At 46.7% G+C, this 25,519-nt stretch overlaps 1 protein-coding gene across 2 annotated transcripts in view; it reads left to right on the forward strand.

Annotated features, from left to right (window-relative positions):
• Nucleotides 1–25,519, forward strand: part of AP1B1 (adaptor related protein complex 1 subunit beta 1) — a 53,256-nt gene that overhangs the window by 522 nt on the left and 27,215 nt on the right. Inside the window, exons 2-3 of one of the 2 annotated variants that reach the window (XM_082853023.1) lie at nucleotides 19,399–19,461; nucleotides 23,264–23,369. In XM_082853023.1, coding sequence (XP_082709149.1) covers nucleotides 19,425–19,461; nucleotides 23,264–23,369 — 143 coding nt within the window. In that variant the 5' untranslated portion in view covers nucleotides 19,399–19,424. The remainder of the gene's footprint in view (nucleotides 1–19,398; nucleotides 19,462–23,263; nucleotides 23,370–25,519) is intronic. The other variant, XM_082853024.1, reaches the window with a different exon arrangement.

Consider the following 25,519-nt stretch of genomic DNA (forward strand, 5'->3'; position numbering starts at 1 on the left):
AAGAAATGGCCCGGCGCCGCCTCCTCTGCGGTGGGGTTGGGCTTGGTCTGTCCGTAGGCGCCTCACGGACAAGTTAACTGGGGACACCTGTAATAATGCCAAAAGTACTGATGGAAATGCTAGCTACTGGTTACTGAGCTCCTCCTACTGTGTACCAAGCCCTGTGCTAGGCACTTATAATGCCTCATTTAAGCTTCCCAGCAACCTTTGTGAGGTAGCTACTGTTGTTATCCCCATTTTATCCACGAGGAAACTGAGGCACAGAGAGGTTAAATCACACCTGTAAGGTCAATCGGGTAGTATAGACAAGAGCCAGGGTTCCCACCCAGGCTCTCACGGACCTGTAAGTGCAGAGACAAAGGAGAGGCTGGAGCAAGGTTGGGGTGTAGGGGCTATTTAATATTTTTAGCTACCATTAAATTTGCACCTATATAAAGATGTAGCCTTCTTGCTTCTCGTCTGATCTTCATAAGGAGTATTTGATTCACTTTTTTCAGGATGAAACAGTTCTGTAGGCTATTGCTATAACTGATTACCTTTCAGGGCAAGAGAGGAAGTTTTTCCTGACTATTGAGAACTGTGAGACATAAAACAGGCTGGCCATGAAATGAATTTAAGAATATCCAGGACTTCCCTGGTGGTGCAGTGGTTGGGAATCCGCCTGCCAATGCAGGGGACACGGGTTTGAGCCCTGGTCCGGGAAGATCCCACATGCCGCAGAGTAACTAAGCCCATGTGCCACAACTACTGAGCCTGCGCTCTAGAGCCTGTGAGCCACAGCTACTGAGCCCACACACCACAACTACTGAAGCCTACGCACCTAGAGCTCATGTTCCACAACAAGAGAAGCCATGACAATGAGAAGCCCACGCACCTCAACAAAGAGTAGCCCCCACTTGCTGCAACTAGAGAAAGCCTGCACGCAGCCATGAAGACCCAACACAGCCAAAAAACTAACTAAAGAAATTAATTTTTTTAAAAAAAGAAAAAAACAATATCCAGAACCTCTCTTGAGAGTGGTTGAGCTGCATTCTTTTTGGAGTGAAGAGAGGAACCACGTGACCGCTAGGGGATCTTTTGGCCCTGGGTTCTTGAAGAACATTCCCAAGGGAAGGGTCTGTGTCTCTGAGAAAAGTACAGGTCCCATGGCTTCTTGACTGGGGAGCCACATCTTGTCCAGGAGCTGGTAAGGTGATTTCATGGCCAGAGGATGAGGCTTTGTGAGTCTGAGCCTTATTCCTTTGCAGAGACATTCACTTGCTCCAGTTCTGCCTCAGTTTCCCTGATAGCAGCACAGAGCTGCTGATTTCCTACCCACTCCTAGGTATTATAAGCCTTAACGAACCCTTGAGGGTTTCCACATGCTTCTGAAGAAAGCTGTGATATAAATATTACTGTAGTGCCTGTTTTTAAACTCTACGATCTGTTCTCCTAGTTCCATTGAATTCACGGAAACTTAATATTGTCACCTTATCCCCATCCTTCCAAGGGAGGATTTGAGATGAAGTGACTTGTCACAGATGGTAGGAACATGAGCAGAGCTCAGAGCATCTGGCTCCCTGTCCTGAGTTGAGCCTACCAGGCCTCTTCGACCTCTTAGAGCAGCTTCATGAAGAGTGACTTCACTACTTTACAAAGACTCAGATCCCTTAGAGGTTGTGTAGAGTTTATCTGTTGAGTGTGGTTTGAGCAGAGGCTTCACCTGAGCGACGTGAATAGCTTAGAGGTGTGATGGAAAAAGCACTCCTCGACTCCCCATCAGTTAACCCTGGGTTCCAGTCCCAGCTCAGCAGCTTCTTGGTAGTGTGACCTGGAGCCTTCTTTACCTCAGCTCTCAAATAATACCTTCCCCTCCCCACCCCCCCACCACCGAACACTGGCATATGTCGGGGCTGGACAAGGACATTTGTCAGAGCCTGTTGTGGTGGTGGGTGCCTTGACCCTAGGCAGTTGATGCCCACTGGGGGCCTGGTTTTGGGGGTGTTACTTCCATCTGCAGACAGAGACCTTTATGTACACAGGACTTCTCCCATCCTTCTTGTTTCACTTCCTAAAAGTGTTTCAGAAGAAATTCAGTCTGTTGGTCCTGCTGGCTCTGGGCTTGGACTTTCATCTTTTTCTAGTCATCCTTTGAAGCTGTTGTATGTCTTGACTGCTCACTTCCTGAAAACCCCCACGCCTGGCACCAAAGCCTGATGTGCTGATGGTGAGCAAACATTGCTTGGTTATGAGTTTCGCGCTTTGGTGTATTTCTGAAAGCTAAAGGGGCATCTGTTGCTTGTAGGTATTTCTTTTTCTGAACAGGTCTTTTTTTTTTTTTTTTTTGTGGTACATGGGCCTCTCACTGCTGTGGCCTCTCCCATTGCAGAGCACAGGCTCCAGATGCGCAGGCTCAGTGGCCATGGCTCACGGGCTCAGCCGCTCCGCAGCATATGGGATCTTCCCGGACCGGGGCACGAACCCGCGTCCCCTGCATCGGCAGGCGGACTCTCAACCACTGTGCCACCAGGGAAGCCCTGAACAGGTCTTTTTGCCTAAGATAGGTCACTGATAAGGTATCAGAGCACAGGAATGGTTTTTGTGTTCTTCTTCGCTTCACACAGAGAGGAACAAATAACTCCAGAGAGAGAATATTACTTGGGCAAGTGGGGAATCCTTTAAAAAAAAATTCTGCTTGAATATCCATCAGTGGATCCTCATTGCTCTCAGGCTGAAATTCACATTCCTTAGCGTGGCGGTCAAAGCCTTTTGAGCTCTGACCTCTGCCGGGTTCTCCTGCCTCATCTCTCCTACTACTCACTTCCAGCATCTCCCCAAGTTCCAGTCAAACTCAACTACTTGCCACTTCTGCCATCCCCAGTTGTTTACCTCTGTGTCTTTGCTTTGTGCTGTTCCCACCTCCTGAGCACCAGTTCCTGTCACACACACCCACTTCTTTGCTAGACCACTACTTGGTGCTTCCCATCTGATCATCTCCTGCACCTTGCAGGCCTGAACTGGTTGTCCTGTGGCATTGATCACAGTGGGTTGTCATTGTCTGTGTACTTGGCTGTCTTCTAAGTAAACAGCTCTTAATCCCTGGAGAGGACTTGTTTTAACTGTCTATGTCTCCAGCACCTAGTGAAATATCTGGCACATAGTAGGTGCTCAGTAAATGTCTGGTGAATGAATGAATGAATATCACATTGAATTTTTAGGATTCCTTGACTCCTAAGGAATTCAGAGCACTTCCCAGATGATCTCCTGTCCATCATCATGTCACCCCAGGGAGGTAGGGAGAAATCTGCCCAATGGTGGGAATAACTACTCTCGAACTACTGCTACCACCCAGCCAGCCATCAGAGTGCTTCAGGGCCTCCAGAGACCTGGGGGTTGGAGAGCAGCAGGAGGTGCTGGTGGTAACGGCTCTCCCTGTGTAGTAGTAAAAGTGGCTAACATTTATCAAGCACTTGGTGGGCTGGGTACTGCTGAGGGCTTTGCATGTATTCACTTGTTTTAGCCTCACAAACCCCTCAAGTATGTGACATTGTAATTCTCGTTTTGCAGTTGTGGTATGGTTGTGCCTGTTAGGTTGTGTAGACCCCTTGAGAGCCCATGTTGTACCCTCTGTGGCCACCTTTCCTTTCCCAATCCCTTGTTCTTGAATTGTCTCCTGTTATTTAATGGAGCTGAGGAAGGGCTTGGCTATGGTTCTAGCCTCCCAAGCCTCATGCTTTTTGGGTTTTTGGCCTTGGGCTTGACCTCTGACCTCCATTAAGAGGGTCTCCCTGAAGTTGGGAGGCCTTCTCTAGTTAAGGTAACAGTATGGTTGGTTGACTACAGAATGCCCAAAGGTCATCATCAGCCAGGATGCCTTAATCATTGATCCATTGTCTCCTCTGTGGACTTGAGCTGCAAGATTTGTAGGTTTGGAAGTCAGGTCTCAAAAGCTTTAAAACTGGGACTTCAATGGCAGTCCAGTGGTTAAGACTCCACGCTTCCACTGCAGGGGGTGCGGGTTCAATCCCTGGTATGGGAAATAAGATCCCACAAGCTGTGTGGCGTGGCCAGAAAGTTTAAAAAAAAAAAAAAAAGTTTTAAAACCAGCCCTTCAGTGTTGGTTTTCAGCACTGAAGACATTTGTTACAGCTGAGCTCTATAGAGGACTAGCCTTAGGTGACATACTCTTTTTTTTTTTTTTTTTTTTTTTTGCGGTGTGCGGGCCTCTCACTGTTGCGGCCTCTCCCGTGCGGAGCACAGGCTCCAGATGCGCAGGCTCAGTGGCCATGGCTCACAGGCCCAGCCGCTCCGCAGCATGTGGGATCTTCCCGGACCGGGGCACGAACCCGCGTCCCCTGCATCGGCAGGCGGACTCTCAACCACTGCGCCACCAGGGAAGCCTGGATGACATACTTTTTATCACACCCTAATTGCTTTTAGGGTCCTAAGCATATTTAGAGTAGAATGACAAAATTTCATTATAGCAAGCTATTGAGTCTTTTCTGTGGTTTTCACTCTTTGATCTCTAAGGGCTGGGTGGCTGGATGTTGAGACACTGAGGACAGAGCCTTCATATGCCCAACATTCATTTATTCGTTTGTTCGTTCCTTCATTCATTCAGTATTTATTGAGCCCTGCTGTGCCCCTGGCACTGGGCTAAATGTGGTGACAGGTAAACAAGCCAGACAGTTTCTGCCCTTGGATTGCTTACCACATTCTAGTGGGGGAGAGAGACAAAGAAGAAATAGAAAACAAATGTTATAATTAGAAAAACAGATAAATCATGAGGGAAATGAGGCAGAGCAGCTCACCCCTATTAAAATGTAAGCCAGATCTCAGGACTCTTGCTTAAAACCCTCCAGTGGCACTCAGCTTATTCAGAGTAAAAGCCAGAGTCCTTACCTTGACCTGTAAGGCCCCCTCCATTCTCTGACCTCATAACCCACTGCCCCCCTCACAGCTCACTCTGTTCAAGCCACATCACTTCCCTGCTGTTCCTCAAACAGGCCAGGCATACTCCCACCTTTGCACTATTTTTTATGCCTGGAAGTCTCTTCCCCAGGCAGTGTCACCTCTCAAGGAGGCCTTTTGTGGCCACCCTGGTTAAATTTCAACCTCCCACTCGTCCTCCCCCACACTCCCTATCCTCCTTCCCTGCTTTCTTTTTCTCCATAGCATTTCCACTGTCTGAGATACTATATATGTTACTTATTTATCTTGCTTGTAGTTCCTGTCTGCCATTAGGATGTAAGTTCTATGAAGGGAAAGGTTTTTGTCTGTTTAATTCACTGCTTCATCCCCAGCATATAAACCTATTTATGGCTCAGTAAATATGTGAATAGGAGTACTGGGCTATGAGGACAGAAAAATACCTACTTAGTGCGTGCAAGGATGGTATCTTTGAAGTGATGTCACCTAAGCTGAGATTTGAAGGATAAATCTAGAAGCTGGAGAGATAATCCAGGCAGAAGGATCAGCAAGTATGAAGGCAGTGAAGAGCTTGTCAACTAGAGGAACACAGAAGGCTGTGGGCCTGGAGGGTTATAGGCGGAAGGAAGGGCCTAGCTGAGCTCACATCATAGCCTGTGTCAGAGCCCCCTCTGCACACCTCCCCCAGTAATTTGTTTCCCCACTTCCTGCAGCTCTGGTCACCCTGAGCTGATGCCCAGGGCTGGGGATAGTGATCTGATGGTGATCTGAAGGAAGTGGCCTGAACATTTCTCCCATTGGAGATGTTGCCACCTGACCGTCTACCCTTTGCCCTTTCTTCTCTCTCTTATCATTTATTTACTTACCTTCCATTTACTGTCTGTAAAATGGGCTAGGGTGTTTGGCATTCTCAATTTCAAAATAGCTTGACAACCAGAACAGATGTAGCTCTGACCCTGGCAAACACCATGAAATCAACATTGGGAAGCTGCTCTCTAGCTGAGGTTGGTTTACAAAACATGAAATTTCCCCAAGAGGAGGATTGAGCACCAGTCATTTGAATATTTACTGAGCCCCTACTACTTGCCAGGTACCAGTCTAGGAGCTAGGAATACAGTAGGGAACAAAATGAACAAAATCCTTGTCCTTATGGAATTTCATTATGGAGGGGAAAAAAATAGATAAGTGTTTTATCCTATGTTGGTGATAAGTACTTAGAGGAAAAAACAAAAAGAGGAAAGAAGGATAGGAAGTGTGGGGGATTTGTTGGGGGTGTGTACAGTTTTAAATAAAGTGGTTGGAGAAGACCTCAGTGAGAAGGTGACATTTGAGCCAAGACATGAAAGAGGTGAGGGATACATACACTACCAAATGTAAAATAGATACCTAGTGGGAAGCAACTGCATAGCACAGGGAGATCAGCTCGGTGCTTTGTGACCACCTAGAGGGGTGGGATAGGGAGGGTGGGATAAGGAGGATGGGAGGGAGACGCAAGAGGGAGGAGATATGGGGATATATGCATATGTGTAGCTGATTCACTTTGTTATAAAGCAGAAACTAACACACTATTGTAAAGCAATTATACTCCAGTAAAGATATTAAAAAAAAAGAGGTGAGGGACTGGGGTGGGGGGGAGGAAAGAAATAGGTGCGGGAGATTAAGAGGTACAAACTTCCAGTTACAACATAAATGAGTCACAGGTATGAAATGTACAGCGTGGAGAATATAGTCCATAACTATGTAATATCTGTATGGTGACATATCATAACTAGACTTACAGTGGTGATAACTTGGAAATATGTATAAATATCGAATCACTGTGTTGTGTAAAAGGAACTAACATAGTGTTGTAGGTCAATTATACTTTAAAAAACAAACAAACTTACAGAGAAAGAGATAAGATTTGTGGTTACCAGAGGTGGGGGTTGGGGGAAGGGGAATTGAATGAAGGCAGTCAAAAGGTACAAGCTCCCAGTTAAAAGATACATAAGTATTAGGAATGTAATGCACAACATGATAAATATAATTAACACTGCTGTATGTTGTGTATGAAAGTTGTTGAGAGTAAACTGTTAGATTTCTCATCACAAGGAAAACATTTTTTTTCTGTTTTATTTTGTATTTATATGAGATGATGGATGTTCACTAAACTTACTGTGATAATCATTTCATGATGTATGAAAGTCAAATCATTATGCTGTACACCTTAAACTTATACAGTGCTGTATGTCAATTATATCTCAATAAAACTGGAGGGGGGAAAAAGATGAGGAGCTGAGCCATGAGACTTTATAGAGAAAGAGCCTCCTTGGCAAAGTGAACAGCATGTGCAAAGGCCCTGGGGTTGAAACATGCCTGTTGTGTTCCAGGATCAGCAAAGAGGCCCGTATGGCTGGAACTGAGGGAGTGATGGGGAGAACAGTGGAAGAAGAGTTTGAAAGAGATAATGACAGGGAGGGTGTGTGTGTGAGAGACAGAAGCGGGTATGCATCTCATCCAAGGCTTTGTGAGCCATGAGGCCATGGTAGGGACTTTGGCTTTTACTCTGAGTGAGACAGGGAACCATTGGGGGATTTTGAGCAGAGGGGTGCCATTGTCTGATTTAGACTGTCATAGGACCATTCTGGCTGTTGCCGGGATGGGCTGTCAGGTGCAGTGTGGAAGCAGCTTTGGTAGCAATCTCAGTGGGAGGGGATGATGGCCTGGGGCCAGGTGGTAGTGATAGAGCTGGTGAGAAGCCCCCTTCGTGGACTCGGAATTCATTTTGAGGTTAGGCCCGACAGGAATTACTGATGGATTAGATGTATGATATGAGAGAGAGTGTGTTATCAAGGGTAACTGAGGTTTTGGGCCTGAGAACCTGTCAAAGATGGTTTTGGTAATAACTGGATAATGAAGACTGCAGGATGAGTCAGTTGGGGGATAGGAGGAAGCAAGTGGCAGTTTTTATCATTTTAAGTTTGAGCTGCCTGTTAGCCATATAGACATTCCAGTGATATCAGGCAATTTGAATATATGAGCTGGGAGTTCAGAGGAGAGGTTGGGCCTGGGGATGTAAAGTTGTGAGTTGTCAGCACATAGATGGTACTTAAAGGCATGACACTGGATGAAGCAAGCAGCTGGAGGAGGGAAGAGGGCCTCTGGGAAAGGGCAGAGGAACCAGGCCTGAGCCCTGGGGCACTCCAGGTGTTGAAGGAGAGGGAGAGGAGGAGGAACAAAGGAGACTAGACAGTGGGGTAGAAGGGAAAGTGGAGAGCATGACATCCTGTAATCCAAGGGAAGAAAATGTTTCAAGGAGGATGGAGTGATCAGTAGCATCAAATGCTTGTTAGCATGAGACTTGTCATAAGATCACTGCGTCTTCTGCTGGCAGGGTCCAACTCACCCTGGCATCCAAGGCTGTCTTTGAATCTCATCCTTCCCTGACTAACCTCATCTGCTCCTTTCCCTGCCATGATCTTGCCTTCAGCCAAGCAGGGGTCTCACAGACTCCTAAATATGTGTGCTTGTTTTGGCCTTGGATAGGTCACTCCTCTCTCAGCATCTCTAACTCCTCATTTTTAAATAGGTTACTGGAGAATTAAATGACACAGGGGCTCTAAATTACTTAGCACAGAACCTGTGCCCCAGCCAGTGTTTGTGTTTGTTTAGTTATTCTCAATTCACTCCCCGTTATGTGGTCATCTTGTGGGTCTTCTCCATGTCACCTTCGCCCCACCCTTTCCAAATCCGACACAGATTTTCATGTCCAGCCTAGCCCCTTTTAATCCAAGAGGGCTTCCTTTGATGCTCCACCCATCTCAAAGTCTCCTCCTCAGAGCTTTGGTGGCAGTTATCTGGAGGGCATGATTACTCTGCTGTTCCCCTGAAGTCCTTCACCTGCCCTCTGAATCTGTAGGAGCCATCAGGAAAAGATTGTTCTTTGTCTGCTGTGTGTGAGCTCCTGTGTGGGGTGCAGTTGCAGGCTTGGAGCTGATGGTGCTCCACACTGTTAAACATGCTATATCCAAAATGTGACAGATTTTCAGAAAGTGTTCCCAATGTATAGGCGGGAAAACTGAGGTCTCAGGAGCCTAGTTCTTTAGTCTTTGGCCTCTGTTTCCTTATCTTCATTGATTTAAGGATTGTTCAGAAGAAGCCCCTATTATTTCGTTTATTTATTTATTTTTGGCTATGTTGGGTCTTCATTGCTGTGCCCAGGCTTTCTCTAGTTGCGGCAAGCGGGGGCTACTCTTTATTGCAGTACGCAGGCTTCTCATTGCAGTGGCTTCTCTTGTTGCAGAGCAGGACTCTAGGAATGTGGGCTTCAGTAGTTATGGCTCACGGGCTCCAGAGCGCAGGCTCAGTAGTTGTGGCGCACAGGCATAGTTGCTCCATGGCATGTGGGATCTTCCCAGACCAGGGTGCGAACCTGTGTCCCTTGCATTGGCAGGCAGATTCTTAACCAATGCGCCACCAGGGAAGTCCTTGTTATTTCGTTTTTAAGGAACTTTTCCTTGGCAGCAGAGCTTTCCATGCATTACTGCTTGTAGATTAGTCGAGAACTGGCCCTTGATGCTAGAATTCAGTCCTAGAGACTCAGTGCTGATAGAAGAACATTTGCATGTACCATTTGCCTGCCTTTAGTTCCTTTTCATTTTGAGACTTTAATTGCTAGTGGGTCTCAGAAGATTGACTTTGACTAATCAGTTTTCCTCCAAATCCCAGGAGACCCATAACTGGGTGATCTCATCCAGACAGGCTTTCACTAGGCACATTACCAAGCTTGACATCCCTGCTGTCCAAACTGGATGGGCTGGCCCTAAAATAACCTGTAATTCAACCTTCGAGGGACTCGAAGGGATGTGTGGCAACATACTTCACATACCATTTAGCCTAGAGTGTGTGTGTTTCTGCCAGGGTTTCATCAGAGAGGAGGAGCTGCCTCACTGGACACAGTGGGATGTGTGTGACCTCATTATGGAGCAGGAGTAGAGTGTGTCGGCGCTACCATTTTCTAGCTGTGTGACTCCAGACAAATGCCTTGACCTCTCTGGGCTTCGGTTTCCTTATATGAAACTTGGGATATTATCAATACCTTCTTCACAGATTACTGTAAAGCTGTTTACGTAGTTTCTGGCCCATAGCACATATCCATCTGTCATTACCACTTCCACTGCCACCTTTGTTTCAATTCTTGTGCCAAGCCCAAAGAAGAATACAGTATTTTCTCATAGTAATTGAACTGGCTTGAAAGAGCCTATCTGAGTTTGGTGACCACATTGTCTCAGAGAGAAAGTCTGAAATCTGGTTTCTCTACTGCTGACTCACCTTTTTTTTTTTTTTTTTTCTCACTCTTGTGGCCTCTCCTGTTGCGCAGGTTCAGTGGCCATGGCTCACGGGCCCAGCCGCTCTGCGGCATGTGGGATCTTCCCGGACCGGGGCAGGAACCCGTGTCCCCTGCATCAGCAGGCGGACTCTCAACCACTGCACCACCAGGGAAGCCCCTGACTCACCTTTTAATCTTCAAGGTGGCCTTACCTGTTTACCTGTCTGTAATGTGAACTTTAGTACTGACTTGTGAGGACCTTTTCCTTTTTTTTTTTTTTTCAATTTATTTATTTTATTTTTCTCTGTGTTGGTTCTTCATTGCTGTGCGCGGGCTTTCTCTAGTTGCAGCGAGCGGGGGCTGCTCTTCATTGTGGTGTGCAAGCTTCTCACTGAGGTCTTCTTGTTGTGGAGCACAGGCTCTAGGCACATGGGCTTCAGTAGTTGCGGCACGCAGGCTCAGTTGTTGTGGCTCGCGGGCTCTAGAACGCAGGCTCAGTAGTTGTGGCACATGGGCTTAGTTGCTCCACAGCATGTGGGATCTTCCTGGACCAGGACTCGAACCCATGTCCCCTGCATTGGCAGGTGGATTCTTAACCACTGCGCCACCAGGGAAGTCCCCCTAGCTTAGTCTTGACTGTCCTTGAGCAGGTTTCTGAAAGCTGTTCATCAGGCAAGGGTTTAACAGTAAAATTCAGCACTGAAGTTGGAAGCCACCAACACAGACTTTTATGGATCAGTTTTCCCTGCCCGGATATCCTTGAATTCAGAGATGGGTCTTGGGAGCTGGATCAGACCTTGTCAGATGTCTTTCTCCCCGTTTCGTTTCCTCAACTTCTCTGGCTGGTCTCACTACACCGATAGTCTCCCTGGTTCCATCACTGGATGCCGATGGCGTGCAGTCCACTGTGCTGGTGCTGCCAACTTCATGCTTCTTGTCCGACTGCAGAGTATGGGCTGCTCTGACATGAACCACTGCCCTGAGACTAGAAAAGTCCTCCCCTGGCCATTGGCTGGCCATTTGGGGAATTGCTTGGCTTGTTACTGTTTTCCCTTCTACTGAAGACCTAATGAGGTTTGCTGGCCCTGGCTGCATTCTGAATTTGTTTTCTTTTTTGTCCCCTTGGAAACGTTTTCTGTCGTGCTCTGTGAATGATCATGCTCCATTTTCTCTTGTTTGATACCCAGGAAGAACACGCTGGTGAGGAAGTGGATTCCACCTCTAGCAAGGAATCATAGAACATGAGATGCAGGAGGGATCTTGTCCTTTAAACTTTGTCTTCAAACTTTTTTCTGTGGAACTATGGGGTGTCTGAAGGGCCCCTGGTGAGGAGGGGGAAAAGTGGGCATAGTGAAATGAGTCAGGTTCTGGGCCCTCACCGTTACTTCAATCAGAGCAGTTCTACTTTTATTTTAAACAATTTAGAAATGGGGTGATGGGGGGTGGGGCTTGAAAAGCCATTGATCTGGTTGAATTCTCTTGTTTGACAATTGGAGAAAGGAAGGCCCAGAGATGGGGGGTATTTGCCCAGGGTCACACAACTGTTGGTAGCAAAGCTAGAATTCCTGGCAGCCATCTTGGCATTGGATCAGCCGTGCCATGTTTGTGGAAAGTTAGCTGCAAAGCCTCATGTTCCCGGTTTGCCCAGTTGTCGCTGTCTGGCACTCAATCAGGGAGTCCTATTGTTTTGATCTATTATGGGCCCTTGGTTTTCTAGCTTCTCTGGGAACCTGTCCTTTCATTTTGTCAGCAAACATTTGGTGAACTCCTGGAATATGTCAGACATTGTGCCAGTCACTGGGTTGACAGCATTAAACAGGAAAGATCCTAAATTAGAGTTGTGAGGAGGGCTATGGAGAAGTCCACAGTATGATTGACTCAAATGTCGAGGAGGCTTCTGCCCCTCTGGGTCTGGAGAGGGGTCCTCTGGGGCAATGGTGTTTGAGCAGAGACTGAAGGAGGAGCCCGGGGGTGGGGATAGTGTTTTGAATTAGATGCACCATTGTTTTCTAAACTGCATTATGTTTAAAAGAGATGATACATGCATAGGATATAAAATTCCCACGATAGACAAAGGTAAACGATGAAGCGTCAGTCTCTTACCCCAACCATTAGTAATCCAGCTTCCTTTCTTGAGGCAACCACTGTCCACTTTTCTTATTTACCCTTTCAAGGATAGTCCATGCATTTGCAAACACTTGGTATTTATGTTTTATTAATATTTTAATTTTTAATAGAAATGGTAGTATACTACATATAGTTTTTCATCTTGCTTTTTTTCACTTAATATCTTAGAGAGTGTTACATACAAGTACGTGTAGAACTGCCTCATTCTTCTTCATGATTGCACAGTATTCCCCATGTCTGTATGTAGTGCCGTAATTTTTTTTTTAACATCTTTATTGGGGTATAATTGCTTTACAATGGTGTGTTAGTTTCTGCTTTATGACAAAGTGAATCAGTTATACATATACATATGTTCCCATATCTCTTCCCTCTTGCGTCTCCCTCCCTCCCACCCTCCCTATCCCACCCCTCCAGGCGGTCACAAAGCACTGAGCTGATATCCCTGTGTTATGCGGCTGCTTCCCACTAGCTATCTACCTTACATTTGTTAGTGTATATATGTCCATGCCTCTCTCTCGCCTTGTCAGAGCTCACCCTTCCCCCTCCCCATATCCTCAAGTCCGTTCTCCAGTAGGTCTGTGTCTTTATTCCTGTCTTACCCCTAGGTTCTTCATGACTTTTTTTTTTCTTAAATTCCATATATATGTGTTAGCATACGGTATTTGTCTTTCTCTTTCTGACTTACTTCACTCTGTATGACAGACTCTAGGTCTATCCACTTCATTACAAATAGCTCAATTTCGTTTCTTTTTTAAACCAGTCAGTCCTCTGTGGGAGGACATTTAAGGTGTTTACAGTGTTTTGCTATTATAAAGGATGCCACATGAGTAACTGTATCTACATAGTTTTATACATATAGAAGAAACTCCTGGAAGCAGAATTGCTAGGTCAGTGGGTAAGTACCTTTGCAATTTTGGTAGCTGCTGTTGCCAAATTACTATAGAGGTTGTAGCAATTTAGACTCTCACTAGCATCGTATGAGGGTATCTATTTCCCCACATCAACACCAACAAGGAGTGTTAGCAGACTTCTGGGCCTTTACCAGTCCAATAGCTGATGGATGGTATTTCATTGTAATTTCCATTTCTCTTACAAGTAAGCCTAAATCGTTGTATTTCATTTTCTATGAATGGGTCACATCCTTCGCCATTCTTCTCTTTGTAGTCACTTTTTATGTATTAAGGAAAATAAGCTTTTGTGATGTGATGCAACATTTTTTGTGTGTGTGTTTCTTTTGTTTTGTACGCCATTTGGTTTTTATTGGTTTTGGCCATGCAGGAAAACTTGATTTTTATATAATTGAATTCATAGGTCTTTTAAGACTTCTTGATTTTATGTCATACTCAGAAAGGCTTTATTTCCTTTGGATTATACAGTGCTCTATTTTTCTTCTCCAGCATTGGGTTCTACTTTGTTATTTTTTTAAAATAATTAATGTTTGTTTAATTTACACCAAGTGAAATGCTCAGCTCTTATGTGTACAGTTTGGCCAGTATCTGCATCAAAATACAGATCATTTCCGTCACCCCTAGAGTTCTTTCACCCACGCATAAATCAGTCCTTCCCACCTAGAAGCATCCACTGATCAGACTTCTGTCACTATAGGTTAATTTTGCCTCTTCTGCTTATTCTAGAATTTCATATTTACGATGTTTATGTTTGCAGTTGTCAGTGTCTTTCATTCTCACATTATCCCGTCAGTGGTAAATTCCCCATTTTTTTTTAATTTATTTTTTTATTTATCTTTGGCTGCTTTGGGTCTTCGTTGCTGTGCATGGGCTTTCTCTAGTTGTGGCAGGCTGGGGCTACTCTTCATTGCGGTGCGAGGGTTTCTTATTGCAGTGGCTTCTCTTGTTGTGGAGCACGGACTCTAGGTGCACGGGCTTCAGTATTTGCGGCTCGCGGGCTCTAGAGTGCAGGCTCAGTAGTTGTGGCGCACGGGCTTAGTTGCTCCGCAGCATGTGGGATCTTCCTGGACCAGGGCTCAAACCCTTGTCCCCTGCGTTGGCAGGTGGATTCTTAACCACTGCGCCACCAGGGAAGTCCCTAAGTTCCCCATTTTTAAGAGATGAAGTTGAATTGTAGAGATGAAGTAAACTGTAACCTCAGCTCAGTATTCTTCAGTTAATTATTATTAGCAAGTTTGAGACCTTGGAGAAAAGTTGAAATATATTCAATATTTTCTTTTTTAAAAAATTAATTAATTAATTTATTGATCTTGGTTGTGTTGGGTCTTCGTTGCTGCGTGCGGGCTTTCTCCAGTTGCGGCAAGCAAGGGCCACTCCTCGTTGCTGTGCACAGGCCTCTCACTGCGGTGGCCTCTCCCATTGCGGAGCACGGGCTCCAGGCACACGGGCCTCAGTAGTTGTGGCATGTGGGCTCAGTAGTTGTGGTGCACAGGCTCTAGAGCGCCAGCTCAGTAGTTGTGGCGCACAGGCTCAGTTTCTCTGCGGCATGTGGGATCCTCCTGGACCAAGGATCGAACCCATGTCCCCTTCATTGGCAGGCATATTCCTAACCACTGCGCCACCAGGGAAGTCCCTCAATATTTTCTCAAAAAAAAATTTTTTTTTTTTTTTGTGGCGCTATGCGGCATGCGGGATCCTAGTTCCCCAGCCAGGGATCTAACCCATGCCTTCTGCACTGGAAGCATGGAGTCTTAACCACTGGACCACCAGGGAAGTCCCTTAATGTGTTTTTTAATAGATTTAAATTCATTTTGCTAGCTTAAAACACAGAAAGATATTTTTAATCTCCTGGTCATAAAATTACATTTAGATTTGTGATGACGCAAAAATTTTAAAAGTGTTGAGGACTTTTTTTCTTAAACCCAACCCTAACTCCAGTTGCTAAAATTCAGTCTTTAGCTGACAATATTTTTTGTGAGTTTTCTTCCTTTCCTTTTCTTCCTAGGACCTCATTTTTCCACTCTTAAATTACATCTTTGTCCCTGGCCAGTACGTCAGTGATTCTCACCAAGGACTTCTTTATAATTCTAGAAAACGTAGGAGAAAACTACTCTGTTTCAGGCCTTATTACTCAGTTCATTTCTTTACACCTAGTGACAAGGGAAGCAGCCCTTGTCAATAGGATTTAAAACCAAGAAAAAAGTGAGATTAACAGGAACTGGCCCTGGGATTGTGGCATCAGAGTCATCTACTGAGAATGGATGTGGGGAGGGAGGACAGAGGTGGGGACAGCAGCAGTGTCTCCTCCAAAGACAAACTGGTCCCAGGTGTGCCCCGCTTTGAATTTGGACAGTGCCATCCCCTTCAGGCATTCCTTGGCCTGTAAATACTGAAACTGAGGGGTATCCCAGCATAGAATGTTGTATCCTTAGCAGAAGTGACTCATCACATTGGCCAGAGCAGCTTCTGAAACAAAAATTCCCTCCAATTATTGCTTTTTTTAATGCGCTCTGCCACTTCCGAAGATGGAATCCAAACCCTAAGCTTTTTCTTGCCTAAATTGGCTGCTTGCTTTCAATTGTGGCTCATGTACATGGTCAGAGTCTTGGCCCCTGTGGCCTCCATTAGCAGGGATACAATGCATAGCAACGGCTGAGAGCAGGGCCAAGAAAAGCACCAGTCTTTCCTGTGGCATCTGCAAGTCTGAGCTCAAAGTCTGACTGAACTGTAGGGTTTTTTCCATTCCTGCAGAGAGAATGAAAAATCTCTCTTGCGCTGATACCCTAGGCAACTGCGGTGAAAGAACATGCGGAGGTAGCCACCCTCAGTAGATCCACATGGTGCTGGTGATCTTTCATGGTGAGGTGAGGTTTTTTCATCGGTGCTCTGGGGTGGCTTTGCAAAAGCATTTTCATTTCTCTCCATCTTCTCCTTCCTCCTCTACCTTAATTTCCTGTATGTGAAACAACTTCAGAGGGATACAATTTCTGCATCAGCAGTCCCACTGGGCCCTCTGCAGAGGGATATGCGAAATAGATACTGCGGAGGAAAGAGGCCACCAGCGCCAGCCGTCACATGGGATGGCGGTTTAAGTTTGTGAGTAGTTGCTTAGCACCTGTAAAAGGAAGAGTGTCATCAAAAGCTCCAGCTGTAGGGGCATCAGCAGCTGTGGTGGCTTCACTAGCTGACCCTGCAGCTCTCTTGCTTTTTTTAATCCCCCAAAGAGAAATTTTCCCACCCTTTCCTCCATCTGGGTGGTTGCATCCAACACAGATCTGCCAGGCTGTGTTCTGGGAATTCAGGGCCCTTGGATGTTGTGTTGTGCCTGCAGATGAGGGGAACGCCTGTGACACCCTCCTCTACCAGAGAAGGAAGAATTTCTGGGCAGCGCTGAAGTTGGACATCTAAGGTAGTTTTTGCTTTGTTCACTTTGATTTCCTTCTAGATTTAACGTTGGAGGGGTTTGTACGTTACTTTCTGTGATTTTTTTGGCTTGTGATTTTTAGCCCCTCTTGCCTTCATTGATCCCTCTTCTTCAACTAAATTTAACCTTGGGAAACCCAAGGTACTCTCCTATTCTGGATACCTCTGGTTATGCTCTCAGGCCTGTGACTTCTGAAGCCATACAGCCTTTTATTGTGTGACAGACGTGCCATTGCCTTCTTTACCTGCTCATTCTCAGAGCTCCACAAAGAACCTCTAGGTTGGTGAGGTTTCTCTGAGAAAATGGCTTTCTCTGTGCTCAAAATGAAATTATTTTTAATGTATGTAAACTGCGGTAGGAAACAAATGCTTATATAGTTACCTCACAGCTGTCGGAGAGCAGGCTGAGGGTTCCTGGGCTTTTCAGTGGCTACTTTTCATTTCTTTCAACAACTATTGACTGAACCCTGGCCACGCTTGTGTGGAGGATGGATGCAGCTGTGGACCAGGCCGACTTGGGTCCTTGCCTTTGTGGATCTGTTTGCAGCCCTGACTCCCGCTGCCGAGACTGGCAGTTAGTGGCCCCGCATTGGCACTGGCATCAGCAGACACCGGTCTCTTCTGCTCTTTCCCACAGCTCCCACGAAGTGCCATCATCCCTTTTCAACCTGACAAAGCAAAAGGAATGTGGAATTGTGTCTTTTTCTTTATACTTTTGTCAGTGAAGCCTTTATTCCTTTATCCTAATGGGATCCACAAAGGCTTTAAGGCAGCCCTGAGGCAGTACTTATCGGTTCCCTGTTGGTTACTGAAACAAAACCTATGGGCAGGTGTCTCAGTTGGGAAACAGCCCTGTTGCCATCCTGCCATAAATACAGGCTTAAACTGGAAAAATACAGTTGGGCTGCAGGGGAGCTGTGTTGCCATTGTTTCCAGAGATTTTTTATAAAATAAATTTATTTATTTTATTTATTTATTTTTGGCTGTGTTGGGTCTTCGTTGCTGCGTATGGGCTTTCTCTAGGTGCAGAGGTGGGGCTACTCTTTGTTGCAGTGCATGGGCTTCTCATTGCGGTGGCTTTTCTTGTTGTGGAGCATGGGCTCTAGGCGCACGGGCTTCATTAGTTGTGGCCAATGGGCTCTATAGCTCAGGCTCAGTAGTAGTGGTGCACTGGTTTAGTTGCTCCGCGGCATGTGGGATCTTCCCGGACCAGGGTTTGAACCCATGTCCCCTGCGTTGGCAGGTGGATTCTTAACCACTGCGCCACCAGGGAAGTCCCTCCAGAGACTTTTGAGATGTTCCTTGACTCCTCACATCCATCTCAAGAGTAACCTTAATCTCCCCCTACTGATAGCAGTGAATTGAAAGAAGATATTAATGGTTTACATGTTTGAGTCTCTTCTATAGAGGCAACAGAAGGGACCAAGTGAGTGAGTTTTCTCCATGCAAATGTCTGTTCTTTGGGTTGTGTGGTTTTATGTACCATGTGAAACTATAGGTAGGACTGGAAGTTGAAAGTCTCATGGCTTTTTGGACTGAGTCCTTAAGCCACTCTCAGGGTTCTGTCCTTTCTCTCAGATGGGGAAGCAGAATTCCCTCCTCTCTAGAGCACAGGTCCTGAGCTCAGATGGACCTGAAATTGTCTCCCAGTCCAGCCATTTACAAGCCATGTGACCTTGGGCAAGTTAATTAACATCCCTGAGCCTCAGTTTCCTCATCTAAAAAGGGGGTAAAAGCAATTACTTTATTGGTAGAATTAAATGAGATAATGTTTGTAAAGCTTTAATAGGGGTTCAGTAAATGATAGCTTCTTAATAAATGTTAGAACAACCCCTGAAGCCTCTGCCATGCATCCAGGGTACTTGGCTCCTGTGTAGCTTCTTATATCTCATCTGTTGACCAGGAAAAACTATTGAAGTTACATCGTAAATGCTCAGCAAATTGTTGAATGAATGAGAGGGCCTTGGTACTTTCTTTGCCCTGTTGCCTTAGACCAGTACTTCACAGTGTGAGTTTTACCCTAGGAGGTGTCCTGAGAGGTGCTTTGAGAAAACTGACCAGTCAGATTTGGGGAGTGCTGTAGAGTCTGCAGTGTGTAGTTTCTAGCCCTCTCTAGAGGTGAATAGTGCCTATCACTGTTTAGAGAAGCTTGGAAAAGTTGGGTAGAGAAGAAATCTCTCTAGCTTTTTAACCTTGGCGTTTTCCAAGCTCCTTTGACTATATAGGCAATGATAGCAATAGTACTTCCATGAGGCTGTGATGAGGCTTCAGTGAGTTCACATGTGAGAAGCACTTAGTGCTGGGCAGAGTGAGCACCACAGAGGGGCTGCTGTAACCATGATTGTTCAGTGCTTTTTAATCTGTGGACTCTTCCAAAGTATTGAGCCATTCCCTACCGATGGACATTTAAGTTATTTCCAGTGGTATATTGTTATGGACAGTGCTGCAGGATATAAAACCCTTTTATCCTGTGCAGATATTTCTGTGGGAGAGATTCCTAGAAGTAAAATCGCTGGGTCAAAGAATACGCACATTTTAAAATTTGATAGATCCTTCGGAATTACCCTCCAAAATCTAATCAGCCATTATCTAACAGTTCATTTGCCCAGTAAAGAGATGAGAAGCTATCTCCCCTCATCAGGCGTGCACTGGATCCCTCTCCCCTCTTGTGAAATGAAAATGGAATGGAACACAAGGGCAAGTTACCTCTTTTCTGTCTTGCAGAGTCTGGCCACAGATAAGGGACCAAAATGACGGACTCAAAATATTTCACCACAACCAAGAAAGGTACTGTTTGTTTCATTGTGGGGTCTTTTCTTTTTTTTTTTTTTTTTTTGGCTGCCTTTGGTATTCGTTGCTGCACACGGACTTTCTCTAGTTGCAGCAGGTGGGGGCTACTTTTCATTGCAGTGCACGGGCTTCTCATTGCAGTGGCTTCTCTTGTTGCAGAGCACGGGCTCTAGGCGTGTGGGCTTCAGTAGTCATGGCACGCGGGCTCAGTAGTTGTGGCTCGCCGGCTCTAGAATGCAGGCTCAGTAGTTGTGGTGCACGGGCTTAGCTGCTCTGTGGCATGTGGGATCTTCCCGGACCAGGGCTCAAACCCGTGTCCCCTGCATTGGCAGGCGGATTCTTAACCACTGCACCAGCAGGGACATCCCCATTGTGGGGTCTTATCCTCTTCTTTCCTTGCCCGACCCTTCTGCTTGCTCCCTGTGGTAGTGGGGGGTGAGGGCGTGTGGAGGCCTGGAAGCAAGTGGCAAGAATCACTGAGAGCATTTTGAACCTTGTGAATCCGGAAATTTGAACTGCGGATGGTGTAAGAAGTATGACTACTTCTTTCAGAATTCCAGAAGGAAAAAGCATTAGCTCCACGTATAGAAAAAAGCCCTCTTTTGTTCCCTATGGCTTTAAATTGTGAAAAATGACGCCCCACCGCCCAGAGGAAAGAAAACACACAATCCTGTCAGCAACTGCACAGTGTGGTATCTGTGCATGTTTGGTTCTTATCGTTGGGCACATGTTTTACGTGGTTGAAGTCAGAGTTTATATCCTGTTTTTCATCTAGCATTATCATAAACGTTTCCCCACAGTTCTGAAGACTCAGTCTGTTGAGTTGCTGCATCAAAATTTGCTAAGCTAGTCTTGTATTGTTTGGGTATTACAGGATTTTGCTTTTCGGGAAATGGAGTTGGTTGTAGTGGCTGACAAATGTGCTTTAACCCTGTAAGCAATCTTTCTGGCTGGCCCTTCCTTCCTCCTTCCTTCCCTCCAGGTGAGATTAACACTCGCCTGCTGACCAGATGAGGAGAGTTTGTTGTTGGGTCAGCTGAGCCAGGACCTGCAGTCCCCTCATCAGGTGGTTCATTTCTCAGTCCAGCCAGTTTTCCTGTGTCTCTTGCATGTGCAGTGGAGGAGACAAATGGAGTCTCTGACCTGGCTTTGCTTGCCCTTGGGCAGAGAGGACAGTTTATTTATTTATTTATCTATTTATTTTAATTTAAAAAATTTTTATTTATTTATTTTTGGCTGTGTTGGGTCTTCGTTGCTGCACGCAGGCTTTCTCTAGTTGTGGCGAGCAGGGACTCCTCTTCGTTGTGGTGTGCGGGCTTCTCACTGTGGTGGTTTCTCTTGTTGTGGAGCACGGGCTCTAGGCGCATGGGCTTCAGTAGTTGTGACGAGCGGACTCTAGAGCGCAGGCTCAGTAGTTGTGGCGCACGGGCTTAGTTGTTCCGCGGCCTGTGGGATCTTCCCGGACCACGGATCAAACCTGTGTCCCCTGCATTGGCAGGCAGATTCTTATCCAGTGCGCCACCAGGGAAGCCTGAGAGGACAGTTTATTAAGTAGTGATCACTCTAAAGGGCAGTGGGTGCTGTGATAAGGGAGGGGCGGGGCCCGTGGGAGGGTTGGGGTGGAGCTAGACAGATAAAATGGGGTGGAGTGAGTGCTGTCCCAGGTCCATCAGGGAAAGGAAAGCCTAGGCACAAGTTACTGAAGAGTGTGATGGAAGAAAGGTTGGAGAGGTTTGTGGTGCCTGGCGAGCCAGGTCAAAGTGGGTGAACAGTGCCGAGTAAACTGAGGTGTCAGTAGTGGGGTTTTTTTTATGGGTTTTCTTTTGAGGAGAATGTCTAGAGAAATATCTGGGACCAAATTTGACATCATTGATGGTTTTAGGCAGGAGGAGGTCAGAGGCAGATTCTAATCAAGGATCGAAGTGGGTGAGGCTGTGGAGAGGCAGGGAGATCAGAACCACAGTTCGCATGAGAGATGATGCTGCCTGAGCTGGGGAGGAAGGCAGGGGTGTTGGGGATAGAATTGGATGCCTCGTATGTGATTGAGGAGGTAGGCTTGGTAACTGGTTGGATTTGGGGCACATTATAGGAAGGAGGCATTTCTGAAGCAGGCAGATCCCGGGATCACCTCACTAGCCTTCTTGGGGCCAAGGTGACTCGGGCCTAGATCCATCAGTTGACTGCCAGTTGTACTGAATCTGGCCAAACACCTCAAACAAAGCAGGGGCAGCCCAGCAGCAAGGCCCAGGGTCAGTCACATGGTCTGTTGGATCCCATAGCAGGGACACAGCCCCCTTAGTCCCTTGGAGGAGAAGGGCGTGTGTTCCTTCAGCTCTCCAGAGCCTTGGATTTGAACTGCAAGGTCTGCAGATTCCTTCTGGCTCTGTTGAGCAATATCCTCAATGTGGCCTTGCCCGGGCTGTGCTGCATGATTGTTCTTAATTAACCTGCTTACTGTCTCTCATCTCAAGTCTTTGCTGAACACCGCATTGTTCAGTCATTAAAAAAATTTTTTTAAAAAGAACAAAACAAACAACAACAACAAAAAAGAACAACAAAAAAACCCTGTTAGTTTTCTTTTTTTCACTGTAAATCCATCTAGAACTTCTTCTAGCACTTCCCCCCACATGATAGTTTCTGCTTCACCCCCAACCCAAGTAACTTGAGAGGGAAGCCCGGGACTCTCCTACAAAAGAGGGAGCCAAGACAGAGGTTCACGTGGTAAATTAGTAATAATAGTGACCACCTTTAATGCAGGCCACTGAGTGCCAGGCACTGAGCTGAGCGTTTTGCATCTGTTACATGAGAAGAGTCAAGACCCCAGGCAAGGCAGAGAGTACAGACAAGGAAATGGTTTCAGAGAAGCAGGGTGAATGTCCTGGGTCGGCCAGAGCACATGGGCTTTGGAGCTGGCAGACCTGGTTTTGAATCTTAGCCTTCCTCCTCATGGCTGTGTCCTTGGGCAAGTTCCTGAACCTCTTCTGGCCTCCATTTGCTCATCTGCAAAATGCGGGCAAGTGTGGAGTTGTTGTGAGGATGCAATGAGAAAAGGTGTGGGAAGAAGTTAGGGAGGTGCCTGGCTTAGAGAAAGGCTCAGGAAAGGCTGGCTGCAGCTGGTTTAAGGGCAGGAGGTCTGTCTCACTCCAGCATCTGCCCTCTTAACCTGTTATTGGGGTTATCAGGCCCCTGACTACCTCTCCATGGCAGGGCCCTGAACAGTCCTACTTCCTTGTTTGCTTTTTCCAGATCATCAAGTTCTTAAGAACAGTTTATTAAATGCTAGAGCCCTCGTGGGACAGCTGAATTCCCATTTTCAGAGCCGAGCAACCACTTGTGGATCAGGAAGTGAAACCCTGAGTGAGCTCTTTTAACTCGAAGCGCTAGGAAAACAGGAAAAGCCTGAGCAAATCCTGCCCTTTTCCCTCACACCTTAAGTCCCCAGGTTCCATCCCACACTGCTTTGAGGGCTTTGGGTGTGGGTGGCTGAGGAGAGCTTTGCTTCCCTCGGCATGTTTTTAGCCATCTGGCTGAGCAGGACCTGGCAGCAAATTTTTTGTCTCCCTCAGAACCTCTGTAGCTTCCATGGCTCCTCTCCCCTCGATCTGACGCGATCTCCAACCTTCCTTCCTGATAATTCAGTTGTTTCTGCCTGCCCACCCAGGGCCAGGGCCTGAAGCTGCCTTCAGCGGGCAGCACAGAGTGTCTTGCCTGCCTCCCTCCCATTCTTTTGGAAGTTGGGGACTGGGAATCGCCCCTTGGCAGAGTGGAAATGGATCACTGATGCTGCCTCCTTTTTTAGGGGAGATCTTCGAGCTGAAGGCAGAACTGAACAGTGACAAGAAGGAGAAGAAGAAGGAGGCGGTGAAGAAAGTGATTGCGTCCATGACCGTGGGCAAAGATGTCAGGTGTGCAGGGGTAGGCTGGCTGGCAGCTCGAGGCAGCTGACAGAGGGAAGCTTTTGAGCTTGGGTCCAGTTCGATCCCTCCTTTAAGATATCCCTAGGGACCCATGTCTCCCCTGGTGTAGCTCCCTTCGCAGATCTTTCCAAATAGAAGGTTTTGTTTGCAGAGGGGTCATGTGCTCAGATGTTGATGGGGTCAGGCAGTAATGGAGCAAGTGAAGTGGGCTAGGTCGAAAAGGGAACAGGCAATGCAGTGGATGTGCTGTGAGCCCTGTCAGGAACTCCAGAGGATGCTGCCTGCTGGGGAAAATGACCCCAGTGGGACCAGGTCTTTTGGTTTTTAAAAAGAACGGGGAATCTGGATTTTTCATTTTAAATCTCCTTGTTTTAGATTGCCAGATGAGGGAATTCCCTGGCAGTCCAATGGTTAAGACTTGGCGCTTTCACTGCTGTGGCCCCAGGTTCAATCCCTGGTCAGGGAACTAAGATCCCACAAGCCATGTGGTGCGGCAAAAAAAAAAAAAAAAAAAAATTGCCAGATAATACTAAACAAACAAATAAACACTGTGCAAGTAAAACACACCTGCATGTTGGGCTTGTTAAATTTGTTGTCAGTTTGCATCCCCTGGTGTGCATCTGTTGCCAGAGCACATCACATGTAGAATTGTGGCCACTCCTTTGCTCACACATCTCCCCAGCCTGGAATGTCCCTTCCCCTTGTCCATTTACACTGCTGCCTCCCTCATCATGCCGGCTGACTACCCTGAACACGCAGCATTTGCTGTGTTCCTGTCGCCTGGCACTAATTGTAGACTGTCCTCTTCTTATGTATACTTGTGCTTACCTGCCCACCACATTGTTGAGTCCCCAAGGACAGGAGCTGGGTTCTGTGACAACTTAACACTTGCACAGTGTTTGAGAGTCAGCAAAACACTTTTAAATATTTTCCTAGCAATTCCCATACTGTAGGTAAGGATATTTTTCCTGCCAAAGAAACCAGAAACAATGACTGCCCCATGGTCACGTGGTTAATGGAGGAACTGGACTCATGCTCAGCCCTTCTGAAATCCAGACCCAGGGTGCTTTCCCCCATTCCCTCTCCTTTGGGCCCTTTTGGTGCCCAGTCCTGTGCCTCATAGGCCTGGGTGCTGACGTGGAGCAGCTCCCCATCTGGATCCCTCAGCAGGAACCCACAGCTCCGGACTTCTCCATGGATTTGCCTGTCCCATTGCCATGCTCATCAAGGGGCCTCCTGACAGCGCACAGTAGAAACAGTTCTGCAGAGAAACCTGCTGAGGACACAGTGGCAAAGGAATCAGGTGTCTGCTGGAAAACTGGGCCTCCTTCCAAAACAGATTCTTCCCAGGACAAAGCTGCTTTCCTTCAACTAGAACACCCCTGTCACAGAGGAGGCACCCCTGTCATCTCAAATGAGCTTGTTTTGCTGATGTGACGGGCCCAAAAGAGCAAGTCAGGCCTCTCAGCTCCCCCCTTTCCTGGTTCGTCATCTTCCAAGGTGATGCATCAGCTTCAGCACTGACTGGACTCTCCTGCCTGTCGGGGCTCAGGAAATTCACTTTGACCTCTTAAGTCTGTGTTACTGGGTCCTCGCCCATAAAATCACGAAAATTGAGAAGGGGGGTGATAGATAATTCCAGAGACAGAAAATTGACCACTAACCATATTTCACATGTCAAGGGGCCTGTGACCCCGGGACTGTGGGGTACCATGTTGGGAAGGGTTCTGCCCAGTATAACAGTGGTCCTGAGCATGGGCTGTGACTCAGACCTGGTGCCTTAGGCAGTTGTTTGATATTTGTGAACCTCAGTATTGTCTTCCATAAAGTGGGGATAATCCACTGACTTCTCAGGGCTGTTAAACAAGATCATTATGTAAAGCCCCTAGCACCAAGCCTGGTGTGTAGCGCGTGCTCTGTACACATGGGCTGGTTCTTAGTGGGTGCCTTGTAGTGACTGCAGCCCAGCCTACCCCTGCTCCCCTAAGCCCTCTGCAACCAGCAGCCCAATATAAGTGGCCATGTCAAGTATCAGAGAAGGAAAAACAATCGTTTTCATTTCTGTAGCACCTCCTAGATGTCAAGGACTAGATACCTTAAGTATGTTGTCTCTTTCAATTATCACAAGGGCCCTGTGA

This window comes from Leucopleurus acutus, assembly GCF_964270905.1.
Source record: "Leucopleurus acutus genome assembly, chromosome: 13".
In the NCBI taxonomy this organism is placed as follows: Eukaryota; Metazoa; Chordata; class Mammalia; order Artiodactyla; family Delphinidae; genus Leucopleurus; species Leucopleurus acutus.